The sequence below is a fragment of the Schistosoma mansoni genome, chromosome 1 (genome assembly GCF_000237925.1).
Source record: "Schistosoma mansoni strain Puerto Rico chromosome 1, complete genome".
NCBI lineage: Eukaryota > Metazoa > Platyhelminthes > Trematoda > Strigeidida > Schistosomatidae > Schistosoma > Schistosoma mansoni.
Window position 1 is genome coordinate 53140145 of NC_031495.1, and position 15653 is coordinate 53155797.

At 31.3% G+C, this 15653-nt stretch overlaps 1 protein-coding gene across 1 annotated transcript in view; it reads right to left on the reverse strand.

The window, feature by feature from the left end:
- Smp_154730 (rna-binding protein musashi-related) overlaps positions 1-15653 on the reverse strand; it is a gene marked incomplete at both ends in the record, with an annotated part of 72290 nt that overhangs the window by 16338 nt on the left and 40299 nt on the right. Inside the window, one exon of the mRNA XM_018794837.1 lies at positions 5084-5176. Within this exon, the coding sequence (XP_018649209.1) occupies positions 5084-5176 (93 nt within the window). The remainder of the gene's footprint in view (positions 1-5083; positions 5177-15653) is intronic.

The following is a 15653-nucleotide window of genomic DNA, read 5'->3' on the forward strand; positions in this document are numbered from 1 at the left end:
ATTAGATCTAATTTCACATTCATTCTTAATTACAGACTTTATAAACACAGAACTCAGTCAACATAACAAGCCTTCTTCTGATATTTTGATTAGCAACTGTACACTCAATTAAATTACAATGAAAATGAGAATAGAAATGATTCTCATTAACACTAAAAAATATCTATATAGAAATATATAGAGAATAAATTGAATTCTTCTTTGCTTATTATATAAGTTATGGGAATTAATTATTAATCACAGCGGGTGGTAAACATAGATGTATGTATGAGTAAAAATATATAAATATAGTGTACCCGTGTTTTGAGAAAATTCCCAAATGATTTGCAGAAATAAATTGAAGCGTGAACTCGTGTACTCAATGATGGTGAATTTGGTATATACATATATAGCTTGACCTGATATCAAGGGATTTCTAGTATTTAGCCTTCCTGTTTCATATGTAGTTCATAAAATTATAGTCACTTTTATCTGTGAATTATCCAATATAATCTTTTATGTATGGTAAAATACAATGTTTCACCATACTTAAATTAAGCTATTGGTAATAGTATCAGTAATAATCCTAGCATTGTTTATCAACATCACCAAGAATAAAGAAACATTAGTGTAACAGATAATTCTGCTTACATTTTTATTCGTCTCCTACGTGTATGTGATTCAGTTTCTCAAATAACAATATCTCAAACAGTCTATAACGTAATAACTGATTACATTCTGTCCTTGTTTGCTTTAAGCACATCTGTATATGATCCCAATAATTTGATTGAATAATTGACACAGAAAAAACAACAGAAAACAGTATGGCCACGCGTATATAGCCTCTGTCAGGAAAGTCCTACTTACTGCCTTCTCGTGGCATTACTGTTGTTTACGAAATTGAGAGGACGAAAAGCGAATGTCCGGCTCTCTAACTGGATTGGCGGACATGGAAAGTCTACCTAGACCAGTTGGAAAACCCTGATTCCAAATCAATGGTGCACATGTTCTCCAGTATCCTGAAGGAACAAATGGAGTATGAATCAATCGTTGGTCACCGGCTACCATGGGACTGCATCTCCTCGCGATGCTCCACTGCCTTGTGGGTCAGATCTTTAGGTTAAAGGCTCCGGGTGTGGCCTCCTAAGAAAACCACCTGCTTCGATTTGGGCACCTGGGCAGTATCACGTCCCTCACACAAATCAAATGAGATTTGTGTGGCGCATATCCTTTAACATCTCTACATATAGAGACTACATTAATGTATTTGAATAAAATTTAGACCTAATTCATAGTGTAATCTTTTGATTGAGTTAATATGTTTACTCGTCTACTTCAAGATTTTGCTTCTATTTCAGACAGTGAATCTTTCAGCTAAAGCGATTTCATTCAAGACTCGGTAACTAAATATTTTTAGATATATTTTAATCTTAAGAAAAATTTTTGTTTACTTTTAATTTATATAATTTGATATCGTAGATGAAATTGTTACCATTAAATAACTGACGTTATGTTACTGGATTTGGCAGACTATAAGGACAGTAGACAGAAATCGTTAACATATTTATCGATCTTTATTCTGACCAAAGTTTATTATTTTTAATCTTGGCATAATAAGTAAAAGGTAGAAAGCTTTCACATTCGTATAATTCAATGGTCAATATAAGATCAACTTTAAACTATAAAACCGTTGTTTCAAACTCTATTGTACATTGATTTATCGCATATTAAATACATTCATGTTTACAAGATTACAATTACTCGTTAAATAAAAAATCTGCAAGTAGGTTTAAGTCATTAGTCTTTATGATCTCATAGAGTAAAGTCACTTCATTTAAGTAGATAAGAGGATAGACTTTTAAGAGAGATCTGTCCTTGATGGTTCATTTAAAGATATTGTTGTTTACATCTATTATATAGATGAACAAAAGATAAATAAAGGAAACGAAAAATTTAACACATTGTTAACCTATATGAAATATGATCTAAATGTTATGTGCTATCTATGTTCAATGATTGATTTGAAGAAAAAAAACTTATTTTCCCATAATTTTAAGCTTATAGTTTTATTTGAGACAGTGAAACATTTCATTCTGTCAAACTGTATATAAGTATAATAAACTACAACCTACTTTTCTAATTTAACTTTTCCATAAGCTTTTAAAAATCTTATTAGAAGGTAAAACAATTGCTAACATTATCAATAGCACTTAAATGACTCTCGAGTTGTCTATCCTGTACAACTTTAATAAATTCAAGGTAACTTAATGAAAATGTGTAATTTATTTCTGTCAAATCGTGAATTACTATGAAATGAAGACACATGTGAAATCAACATATGTATGCACATTTATGTGACAGTTATGTTAAAACATTAATTCCTTTGACAGGAGGTATTACAAGCCTGATTTTCAGTGAGTTAAGATGTTAAGATTATGCTATTCTGAATAAAAGGAAAACAGCATATATATATATATATATATATATAGAGAGAGAGAGAGAGAGAGAGAGAGAGAGGGAGAGGGAGGGAGGGAGGGAGGGAGGGAGGGAGAAACAGAAAGAACACCATGTCATCGTACATTGATAGCTATTCAAGAAGTTGATTAGGAGATCAGTTATCTATATTGTATTTTTTTGTAACTTGATAATGTCTATTGTTGTCAACTCAACTTGGTGAATTTATAAACCTGTTCAAATAAAAGTCAATTTACAATGGATAGTCATCAACTGATATTATTCATCTTATCACCACTTGTAGAAGCAATTAATATATTCCACAGTATGTAGACACCTCATGTGTTTTTATTATTATACTCCAAGTTTATTCTCTATCGACAACTTCTGTTGTACCACTTAGTGTCAGAGAACAAGTAACCGGCTTCAATATATTGATATTGTATTGATATTTTGGGTAGAAAGGCGGATATTTTACTTGAACAGTTCAATAACAAAAAATTCTTGTTAAAAACCATCTTTTACAAAATAAAATATAGAAGAATATTGACCTGATATAGGCGTGGTTCAAGTCGCTTGACATAGACATGTTTGAAACAAATCGGAATAACCTTAAACAAAATAGCGGAAGTATCAAAATTAAGAATAGTGAAGATTTATAAGGAATAAGAAATTCGAAAGCTATCGAAATTGGCAACGAACCACATAGAATCATTCTACTTTTAAAACAAAGAGCAAGATAAACAGTAAACATAGTTATTCTGATGTTAACAAATTTGACAAAAATGAACTAAAGTTATGAATAGTTGGTTGTAATTACAATATGTACTCCAACCAGGAAACCTGTGACTGCCTAAGTGAATTAAGTTTTTATTCTCGCACATGCATCTTTAAAAAGGATTTTCTACTCTATTAGATTAGTAAGCAGTGGGTTGTTTGTCCTACACAATAAATCTTCTAAATACAACAATAATAGATTTTCCATAACATTATAATGGCTTTCTAGGATGCGTCAATTACTCACTAAAAGCTATACTTGGAAAAAAATTATGAAGTAATGCTTTTACAATACGTATGTTTAATGATAGTGTTACTTTAATGTAATGGTGGGAGTTAGCGAAGTAAGAGTCCCTCCTGGTCATTCAGTTAATTTGACTTTGTCATTGGAATAGACATTATTTGCCGTGTCCGGACATCCAATCTATGATCCACGATTCCACTAGTTCCTTTCACTGCTCGTTTCCTAACTCTTCACATAATGACATATTGTTTCCTACTTTATACTTATTAATTACATACGCGCTACAATCTGCCGTTCAGCAGAAGCACATTAGTAACTGATAAACTTCTCTGCTTTATTTATCTTCTAAAAGAACAAGGATCAAGCACAGAAGAATTGATGTTCATGTGTCAAAATACAAATGATGTATACTATGTGGTGAAAATATTTACAGGTGAGAAACGTTTGAAAAACCCTTGTAATTGGAAGGAAATCAATCATTAATCACTTGTAATCGATAATTATTTAAAAGCCTTCTTCATCTTTTTTAAATACTCAGCAAAAAATTAATCTTGAGATGATATTTTGATCCTAGAAAATTGACATAAGCAGGGATAATGTATTTGAAAATGGGAAATCGATTCTAAATTTAACTTTGTTAACTTATTATATTCTTTGACGACCAACATAAATATGAAGGGATCGTAATTTCTTTTTGAAAATTCAATGAAGTACTACCTTAGTCAATAAAACAACATAAATGATAAGTTGATCTATCGTTTATGAAATTATTTTCTGGTTTAATAATTATTTATTTATTTATTTCAATAGTTGAGATCATGAGTCAATTGAAGCTAGACCACCATGGAAAACCTGGAAGCACTGGACGACCGTTTCATCCTATTGTGGGACTCATGATCCCAACTATTGAAATTACTATAATATCCACAACAACGCCTTCTAATAATTTATTAGTTAGATATTAATTTTTTGAAAGTTTTTACGATTGTACAAAATACTGTAAATTTTCCTAATGAGTTTTTCATGGTTTATTAATTATTTTGGTTAAGGTTAAATAATCTGTTAATAGTATGAATAAATAGTTTCTTTCAAATGAAGCGAAAAATCTATCTTAACATATTAGTTATCAGATGGATAGCTGGATGATCGGTTAAATGACCGTGAATAGAAACACTTTAGGATTACTGATAAAGAGTTATTGAATTCGACAAGTGTCACATTTATATCAATTTTCAAGAAAATCAAAGATTTAATGGACTAAGATGTCAATAAAAAAAGTTACTATAACGGTGTATTTAATTTGTGTTTGAAAAAGATAACTCAAACGTTAATAAATCTAGCGTGGTCGTATTAATGCGATCGGAAAGGTAAAGTGCTTTAATTGCTGAGATTAACACTCTCAAAAATACATAAAATCAACTAGAATTTATGTCTAAAAAAGTAAGATATTTATTTAAATAATTAATTTTAACCAGTCATTACTTTCAGTTTAGTATTTGTCTAGAGACTTCTATTTCACCGTTATATATTGCTCCCTTGGCTATTTCCGAAAGAGTTTAAATCATATTTTCATTCTATGTTATTACTACGTCATTGCAACAAAAATCGAAAAAAGCATTAATTACTTACCTTTCCAAATTGACTAAAGTATTCACTTAATTCTTCATTTGTTGTTTGTGTTGCAACTCCACCGATAAATACACGTTTGGTTTTTGTAGATACCTATAATAGCAACAAAAAGAGATTTCTTTACAAATCGGTAAAAGAAAAAGAAACTGCAAAAAGGAAAACAATTTTTAGCATGGAATTCACAATGTACTGTGTATGTGTAATACACACCTATGTGTATAGTGTCTATTTGTACAAGAAAAATAGATAAACGTATTTTTTTCTTTTTATGTGTAGAATATGAGTGCTAAACTATATTTTCAGATCTAATTTCATACTCCTGATGTTTATTAATTCCTTACGTTTAAATAAGAAACTTAGTCAGTAAGATAACAGTTATTTTATTGTTAGACTGTTTATATCTAGTCAGTTATGTAATCAAACGTAAATTTAATTTTATGTGAAATTTATTTTCTAAAATTTTCTCGTTTTTGATGTATGTAAATAAACGAGGCCCATTATTTTCGATATAAGATAGAATGCCTACCGATACTTTGTGTTAAATATCCTAACTGTAGCATTAATCAATCATTATAAACTTATGAAATTATCTTTACCGCCTAATGTGATGGCTTTCAGCAGACAAACTTATTCATGGAAAGATGTTAAGTTCTCATCAAACCCAAAACAAAATTTATCAAAAGTATAAAAATATTGATAATAAGACAAAATTATTTAATCATCAATTATTTAATTGAGTCACAAGATTTCTGATTTATTTCTACATTTAAGAACTATCAGTTTTCTTAGAAATTCAGTTCAAATGTTCAACATGTATAATAAATGTAAAGAAGCCATAACGAAAAGTTCAATAACTAAAAAGTGGGGATTAAATGCGCATGATAAAAATATTTGGAGTATTGATTCTGATAACTAACACATCGAAAAATTGATCATTAGAATATTCTGTTGGAGAATATAAGATATCTAACATTATGATAAAAAAATGTTACAATATTATGCCTCCTATACATTATGATAAAGCGAAAAACAATCTATTGGAAAAACGTTATACATCAAATGATTACATTATTATTTATTTAAACACATAAATACTGGTACAAAGAGGCACCAGATATATATGAACCACATAAATCTCATTTGATTTGTGTGAGGGACGTGATACTGCCCAGGTGCCCAAATCGAAGCAGGTGGTTTTCTTAGGGGGCCACACCCAGAGCCTTTCACCTAAAGATCTGACCCACAAGGCAGTGGAGCATCGCGAGGAGATGCAGTCCCATGGTAGCCGGTGACCAACGATTGATTCATACTCCATTTGTTCCTTCAGGATACTGGAGAACATGTGCACCATTGATTTGGAATCAGGGTTTTCCAACTCCCCTAGATGAATCCTCCTCCCCACTCTCGGTCGTACCAGGGCATTTGAGGGCGTTGTGGTGTGGACATCAAATGAAAGATAATTTGAGAAACTATATTATCAGGAAACAACTAGTTTCAAGTACTGTTCTGTTTAGTTTAAGGTAATTCACTGATTATAATACCTATAGTCTTTACTTCACGTATACATTAACCGATTGTTAATCAAATTCAATATTCAAATTCATTATTAAATTATCAGTCAGTTAATTGATGTAAAAAGAATAAATCATGTCCCAGAAGACAGTTATTCTGGTGTAATTTGTTTAGATAGTAACTTTTTAGTTCAGTATGTACTTAGTTAAATAAATCATTATCTAAAATAAGAATTCATATCTTAATTTAAATGAACATTAGGAATAGTTACAAATGAAAAGTTACTCTTCTTTGAAAATCAAATGATTTGTTTTGTTACACTTGCAATTATTATTTTTTTAAGGTATTGAGTTCAAGTAAAATACTTTAGACAGTTTAATAGAATCAATTGAAGCTAGACCACCATGGAATACGTGGAAGCCCTGGATGGCCGTTTCGTCCTATTGTGGGACTCTTCAACAGTGCGCACCCACGACCACGCCTCGCGAGATTCGAACCCAGGATCTACCAGTCACGCGTCAGTTTTTCCTTGGTGGTCTAGCTTCAATTGACTCATGCTTTCAACTATGAAAATACTAAAATCTTCACAAAATCTCTTCTGAGTTTTATAGAAATTTAAATGAAGTTGAAACGAATTTTTACGACAAATTTTAATGAAGGTAAAATGATTCTTTCAAGATTATGTCATAATACAACATGAACGTAATATGAACTTCACAGTTCTCAGATCTTTACTTTCTATGTTAAACGTAACATATTTATCTTCTAGATGAATGAAGAATACTACTGAAAACACAATGTTTAATATGAAAACGTATTTAGTTTAGACAATAATAAGCAAAGACAAAATCTAGAACATTGTTTAAGTAAACTTTTATTATTTATAGAAGAAATTGAGGAAAAAATAGTCTTTATATAAATAATGATTTGTTTAATTGTTTAGAACACGATAAGGAGAACATACGAAAACTAACTAACATCTAAAAAAGATCTTTCATCATTTAAAAATTCACAGAAGTGCATTTTACGACATAATATCTTGAAACGAAAATAACATCGACAATTTTATGGAAACAGTATTTATGAATCTTTATATTCTGAAATCAGTCAGTTGACTAATCTAGTATCATTTGCTTCAAACACCATCTAGCTGATGAATCCATATAAACAGATAGCTATTTGTGTAACGGGGATGATTATTAATTTACGAGTAGTTATTTACTCATTACGTTTAATACATCATAAATACTACATTCTAAGTAAAGATGCCTTCTAAAAGGTGTCCATTTGAATCCAAAAGTTTTCGAGTCAATCGTAGTCAATGTAGGATATGGAATAAATGTTTATCAAGTCAACTCGCTGCACATCATACTAGAAAAGCAAGAAAGGGAAATAACCGGATGTAAATCAAATAAGAAAACCTAGTTTCACAATAGAACGAAACGATCGTCCAGTGCTTCCAGGTTTTCCATGGTGGTCTAGCTTCAATTGACTCATGATCTCAACTATATAAAATATTAAATAATCAGAAATACAGGCGAAAAAGAAATAATGAAAAATTAAGAATAACATTTTCGCTTTGAACTTTCTTAATTCGTTTATTGCTTAAATAGTCTGTCCTCCACAGTAACGGCCATAAAATCGATGGACAGCAGACAGCAGAAATTTTCACTCAATAGCTTAAACTCTTTTCCAGTATCTTTCCGAACATTTGCTGTTCAAAGAAAACGTACAGAACGGATTTCAATCAGCTTCAGAACCATTGTAAATCAGGGAGCAATAGATGGTTGAATTACCTTAAATGTAATCTCCTTAGGAGCTCATGGTGTGGTAAGTGCTACTGATGTCGACAGATATAAATAGTATATATCATCAATCGGAAGTGAAACGACTAGAGGCAGAAGGTTAAGAAGATCAAAGAAAAGAGGACGAGAACAAAGAATGATTGGTGTAGAAATGAAAGAACAATGAAGTCTGAGACGATTGACTGATATTCGCAAAGGGACAGTAAAGTTTGGGACAATTGATTGACATTTTGCAAATTAAGTATTTACTGTATGGTTCTCAGATTTTACTAGGATGTTCTGCGATCTTGTGTCTCCACATGTTTTCTCGCTCACCACAATGCTATTGATTCCACAGGAGAAATAGCCCGAGTCTTAAATTCGTATAAATTACTGTAAATTGAGAAGTCCTCAACTAAGATTTACTAGCTTTCTAGACCTATCCGGTTTCCAGAAGTCCTTCAGATCATAAGAAACCCCTGATACAGATTATCATTGGACTATGAAATCCCTATACGATCCCTGAATTTTGTTTTACAATTTAGGTAAGAACTAAGCAAAACGAAATTTCATACAACTGGTTTCACTCACAAGTAGAAACAAAATAAGAATTTCAATGTTCACAGTATACGATTGATTCATTGTATTTTGCGCGTTTCTATTTATGGTACCTAAAACCTAGTGAATGTGGTTAGTCCAAAACAGTAATATAATTAGCAGTTTTAAGAAATGAGTTATCATGATAAAACAATAAAATGTTGAGGTCGAAATTATGATGATAATTTTAAATTGATGTTCTTAAAAGTGTGATATTCTTGGAAGTAGTTATTTAAATTATCCCATTGTCGATTCAAGGCTGAACTTGATCAGTCTTAACATATGTAAATCCTAAGTTGACTGTCTCGATATTTTCATAGAGTTTTAAGTTTAAAAAATAGATGGATTGCGAGTGATAGTATAATCTAGGACGCCCATCTCATCTTATCTAAGACTCGTCAGTTGTATGTATCTGGATCCCAGTGTTAATGTTTACAGTGAGACTAGAACCCAGTATATTTCATGTCTAAAACTGTCAAGTTTATTATCTATTGACTTATAAAGTGAACATTTGGCATACATTATGATTCAATAACTTTTCTGAAGGTAAACTACCTTAAAATTTAGAAAATTCATAAGAAATATATAGACACTTTACAAAATAGACAGAGTTTCATCTATAATCTCTTTAAATTATTGACAGTATAATCCGAGTAATAAAACAAGATCCATGGTTAAGTTGAACTCATTGAACTGTGTTCGTAGTTAGTGGAACAAAATCCAAAATGAGGAGTCGAAGATTAGACAATTATCATCTACATGCTATCATATAATGATTATTTATTACTATAGTGCAAAAACTAGCCAGTTCAAACTATCTCAATTATTTCTGAATTTAGAAACTTTAAAAAAAAACTAAACAAAGAGAAAACATATTTAAAATGAACCGATAGTATAGTCTTAAATGAACTTTACTTAGAATTAAAGCTATACAGTTGATAGACTCATTGATTATTACAATAATCTAGACATGTATAACATTTATAGTTCTTATCATTCGCTTGTTTCTAAGTTATATAATGAAATATTTAAGAATGTAGACAATGATTTTGTAATGATATGTCAAGGTTCAGGATTCATTGAAATTTTATGGAAAACACTTAAGTCAGTAACTTAATGAAATTAGTTGGTAACTAATTCATGTAGTGCAGAATTAAATTTAACTAGTAAATAACAATTTATTATAGATGCACTTTTTATATCCAAGGTCAACATTGTTGTATTATTGTAATAAATCGATTTAATTTACTAGTTATTTGCACATAACAAATAATTTTCAACATTCTAAACATTTGCATGAGAAAATAGTTCATTTCAAAGCTACTTTATAAAATGAATGATTAATTATATGTTATCAGAGCAGCTCTCAGTGCCAAATAATAACTATCTACATCACTCAAAAGCCATATCGGTTCAAATGGACTACATTGTGCAAAAACTTCAGAATAGAAGGTCAATAAAAATCCAAGAATATAAAAGTAAACGAGAATAATATAAACCAAGAAAGGTTTGAGCACTGAGAATCAGACAATTAATGAAACATATCTGTCATTGGAATCTATCTCAACTAAAACAAACGAATGTTGACTTTCGTCATTTCGAGAATTTCAACACACAAGACGTTTATATCATTTTACATAAATGGAATTGATCAAAAACCAAAATTTGTCTTAATTAATTAATGCTATGCTAAAAATGAAACATTGATTTATTTATAATTCGATAAAACTCAATTATTCTTCATGGTAAAACTAATATCTTATCAACTTTTACATTTCATATAGTACAATAAATAAAATGAAATCTTTAGCATAACTACTGCATATTCAATTACTGTTTCCCCTATATTTTAACTAAAATCTATCTAATAACAAAAATGATTATATTTCATTATATAATACACAAAACAATCTCAGTATATTTCTTTGTAGATTATTTTAAACAAGGTTATTCAATTTGTAGATAATTAGTTATTTTAATAGTTGAGATCATGAATCAATTGAAGCCAGACCACTATGGAGAACCTGGAAGCACTGGACGGCCGTCGAGTCCGATTGTGGGACTCCTCAGCAGTGCACGTCCACGATCCTTTCTCGCGAGATTCAAACCCAGAACCTACCAGTCTCGCTCCAAAGCGCTTAACCACTAGACCACTGAGCCGGCATCCGATAGTGTTAATGTCTAACTTCAAACAATCCACGAAGTTGAGCAACCGTTCACCAATTGTCTTCAGTGAGTTTATATCTCACAACAGACCTGGTTGAACTCCACTGGTCACTGTTTTTCACTAGGACTCCAGGAAATACCTCTTGAAGCCAGTCACTAGTGAGCATATGATTATAATCAGAAGGGGTTTTGTGGATTTATAGTAATTTTAATAGTTGAGATCGTGAATCAATCGAAGCTACACCACTATGAAAAATTAGTTGATTGAAGAATATTCTACGAAAAAAGGTCAAGATTCCATCACAACAATAACGGAAAGAGAAGTTTTAAAAAGATATTAAAATTTCACTGTATTTATTATCTATGGAAAAGTAGTAAACACAATGGTTTCCCTGTTGTTTATCTCTATGTGTGTGTGGTTATGTTCATAATGTTACATAAAACCAATTAAAGAAACCAATGTATGGTGTTATAATCACTTTTGTTAAGAGTAACGATATTATTCATTACTAGACAAATTATTAAATCTATACATAAGCGTTTACAATGTAAATTACACAGTTGTCTGATTAAGTAGTTGGCTATTTTTGACTTATCAAAAAAAAACACAAATACATATTATGAATTCACAGCTGTTCAAATTAAAGTACTTTTGAATAGCACATATTTGGTCTGTAAAATATGGCTGAACATCTGTAAATATATACAGATCTATAAATATATTTAATATTTATCAATATTTGTTTATAATTACAAATGAAACTGATGTTAGAGCGAAAAAAGTTTACTACGTACTGATATAGATGCAGACTACTTGGTTAGGGTCCGCGCGACTATTGTAAACAATGATTGGAGACTCTGGATGACATGGCTCAGAATCATTCACAATGACGTAGGTGTATACACTATTTGTCTGCCCTTGGAAGATGAAATTAAAATTACTTTATACATTTCTTTCCACCAACTAATTCTTTCTTCGTGTATTATATCCTTATATGCAATCTTTCTTTTAAATTTTATTACCATTGAAGTAACCACTTCTATGAATTCGGTGTTTATCTTGCTGTGATAATGAGGTGTGGAAACTTGGACCGATTCAAATATGTGACTGGTCCTACGTTTTAGCTGACTGATTGATGTACTGATGATAAAATTAAACAGTCCCTAATACATAATACAAACACAATCCATTTAACTGGAGAATAATAAATTCATAAATAAATCTGCAGTAAGGATTGTTTTTTTGAATTCATTTCTTAGTTTCCAATAGATTGAATTCTTTGTCTCTTTATTTCTAAATCGTGGTCTACAAAATATATTATTTCATAATATCGATGATGAAAGATTTTGTACATTACACAGTTCCATTCTTTTCTTGAGAAATCACTCCATTTCCAATACTAGTGAAGTGTCTATATATCTGTCAACCTATACGTATAGTGTGTAGGTTAATCTATTGAATGGACCTCGTCACTATAAGTCGATTATGAAATAGAGTTCGTCAGTGTGGATAGAATGACGTTATGGAACACTCTTCGATACTATGGTGTACCTGAGAAGATCGTCAACATCATCCTGAATTCAGATGACGGACTACACCGCGAATTCGTTCATGGAGTACATCTGACTGATGCATCTCAAGTGAGGACTAATGACAGAAAAGGCTGCCTACTCTCAACTTTTCTCTTTCTTGTGGTGGATGACTGGATTATGAAGACCATGTCTCAGGATAAGCACAGTGAACAAACACTCAGGAGAGGAGCAACCAACTTACTATATATAATACAAAATTACAGAATATCTTCATAAAATATGATAACCATACATTAAATGTTTCATTTGAGAACCTTCCATCAATTGTCGTTCACATTCTGTCTAATTCTACCAATCCACGATTCCCTTCTGTTTCCTTTTCTGTTTTCTTCAATCCGATTTTCTCAGCCTTCTGCTGTCAGCCATTCCACTTCTGATTAAAAACTACTTATGTCGACAGACATAAGTGGTATACATCATATGAGCATAGAATACAGTGAACATCTTGGATTCAGCAGAAGATTTGGACTTCGCAGATGACCTGGCCCTTCTATCCCATACACAGCAAATGAATATGAAGACAACCAGTGAAGCAGCAGTCTCTGTATCAGTATGTTCCAACATACAAAAGGGAAAAAGAAATATCCTCAAACACAACACGGAGAACACCATCACAATCACAATTGATGGAGAAGTTCTGGAGGATGTGGAATCTTTCACGTACCTGGACATCATCATTAATGAACAAGGAGGATCGGATGCAGATGTGAAGGTAAGGATTGGCAAAGCAAGGGTAGCATTCCCACAATTGAAGAACATATGGAACTCAAAACAATTGTCAACCAATATCAACATCAGAATCTTCAATACGAACGTCAAGACAATCAGTTCTATTGTACGGAGCTGAAACGTGGATAACTACTACAACCATCATCAAGAAGGTACAAGTATTTGTGAACAATTGTCTAAGATAGATACTGAATGTCCGTTGGTCAGATAACATCAGCTTCCATCTGATGAGGAAATTAGGGAAAGACGTTGGAAATGAATCAGACAAACACTGAGGAAACCATCAGGCTGCATCACGAGGCAAGCACTAACTTAGAATCCTATAGGTAAACGGAAAAGAGGAAGACCGAGGAGCACCTTGATTCCGGGATTGGAAGTAGATATGAAAAGAATGAATGGCATGTGGGAACAACTGGAATGAAGAAGAAAGGACAGGTTTGGTTGAAGAATCCTTGTTGACCCCCTATGCTCCTCCATAAGGGGTAACAGGCGTAGTTAAATAATCTTGACTATGATATAAAAATAAAGGGATACTAAAGTCTAGGGCTTAAATTAAAACAGTAATCACTACATATAAAAAGAAAGAGATGATATCAAAAGAAAACGAAAGGGAATGAAAACTTAATAAAATTGAACTGTTTAATACGTAAAACTTACCACAGTAACAAAAGAAATAGAATCTATTCTAGTATCATATGCTTTTGTCTAAATACTCCTTTTTTCTTAGTACTATTACCACTATTCTTGTAGTTAATATATATATATATATATATATATATCAATGTGCGCGTTGAGAGAAATACATCATACATACATAGTCACTACAGTTCACTTAACATAACGTTCAGTTTATAAGTGAAGAATCACCAAGTTATTGTATTTCTCTATGCTATCCTGATTAAATGGAATAGCTAAGTTCAAAATAAAAGCACACTTTTTTACATACGATTCATGAATTTAAAAGTTTAATGACTAGAATATTCTTTATTTACGTCTTTGTATTTGCTTAAACTGGAATACATCAAATACATTTCCAAGCATAATATCTAGCAAAACATCTCTTCGAATAAATCTTTCTAATAAGAAGTTTAGTGTGAATAGATAGCTTGTCAACATACATAAATATAAACTGGCGATATATCGAAAATAGAGTACTGGGTGATATTATAGTGAAGGAGAACACAGTCGAGGACATTTGATTATGTATTTAGCACAAATTACAAAGTTGCTTGATATAATAGAAAAACCATACTATGATACTTCATTAATTGTAGCAGGCTTCATTGTTCCTGGATTTCTACACCAATCGCTTTCTATTTCTGTTCTTTCCTTCTCGATCTTCTCAATCTTCTGTTGCCAGATATTCTATTCCTGACTCATGATATATACTACATATGTCGATATAAGTAGCTCATATCACAATATTTTTTGTTATGAATATGTACACCGTTTGCCAGATGAAGAATTTTATCGTTTAAAAAACAGTAATAGCTTAAATGTTAATCTATTTGTAAATGCCACGATACTGTTACAACGAGGTGCAGCTATATATTTGACCAAGAATTTTCAGAGCACTATAAATATTTCGGCAGAAAAGAACTTATAAAACTGAAACTTTATTTAAGTCATAAACATAAAAGCGAACAACTGATTTACGCTACTGATTTCATCAGTACGGGAATATATGTTCCGGTTATTACTAAATAAGTATGTATAACGTACAACACTTAAAACTCTTTGAATATAAAGTATAATTTTAATCGGATAAATGACGTTAATGTCTCAATATTTGCAAATGTTAATATGAACAGTGCGAAATATATATAATTGGTTTAGAATGAATGTCAAGTGATATTGTGAAATGAGTACATAGAATCCATAACGGTAATATGCACTAGAAATAATATTCGATTATAGATTGCGTAATTCAAGTAATAGTTATGATGTAGGAGATATGAAAGAGATGAGAGTAATGAAAAATTAATAGTCTAAGTGTTCAGGAACAAAAATTATTAAACTGTACATAGGGAAGTTATGAAAAGAGATAGATACATAACATCACTTTATAATTCGGATAATTGCAGACTCAGTTGAAAGCGTGAGTCAGTTGAAGCTACACCACCATGGAAAACGTGGAAGCACTGGACGCCCGTTTCGTGCTGTATTGCGGCTCATGAGGGGTGTCCTCT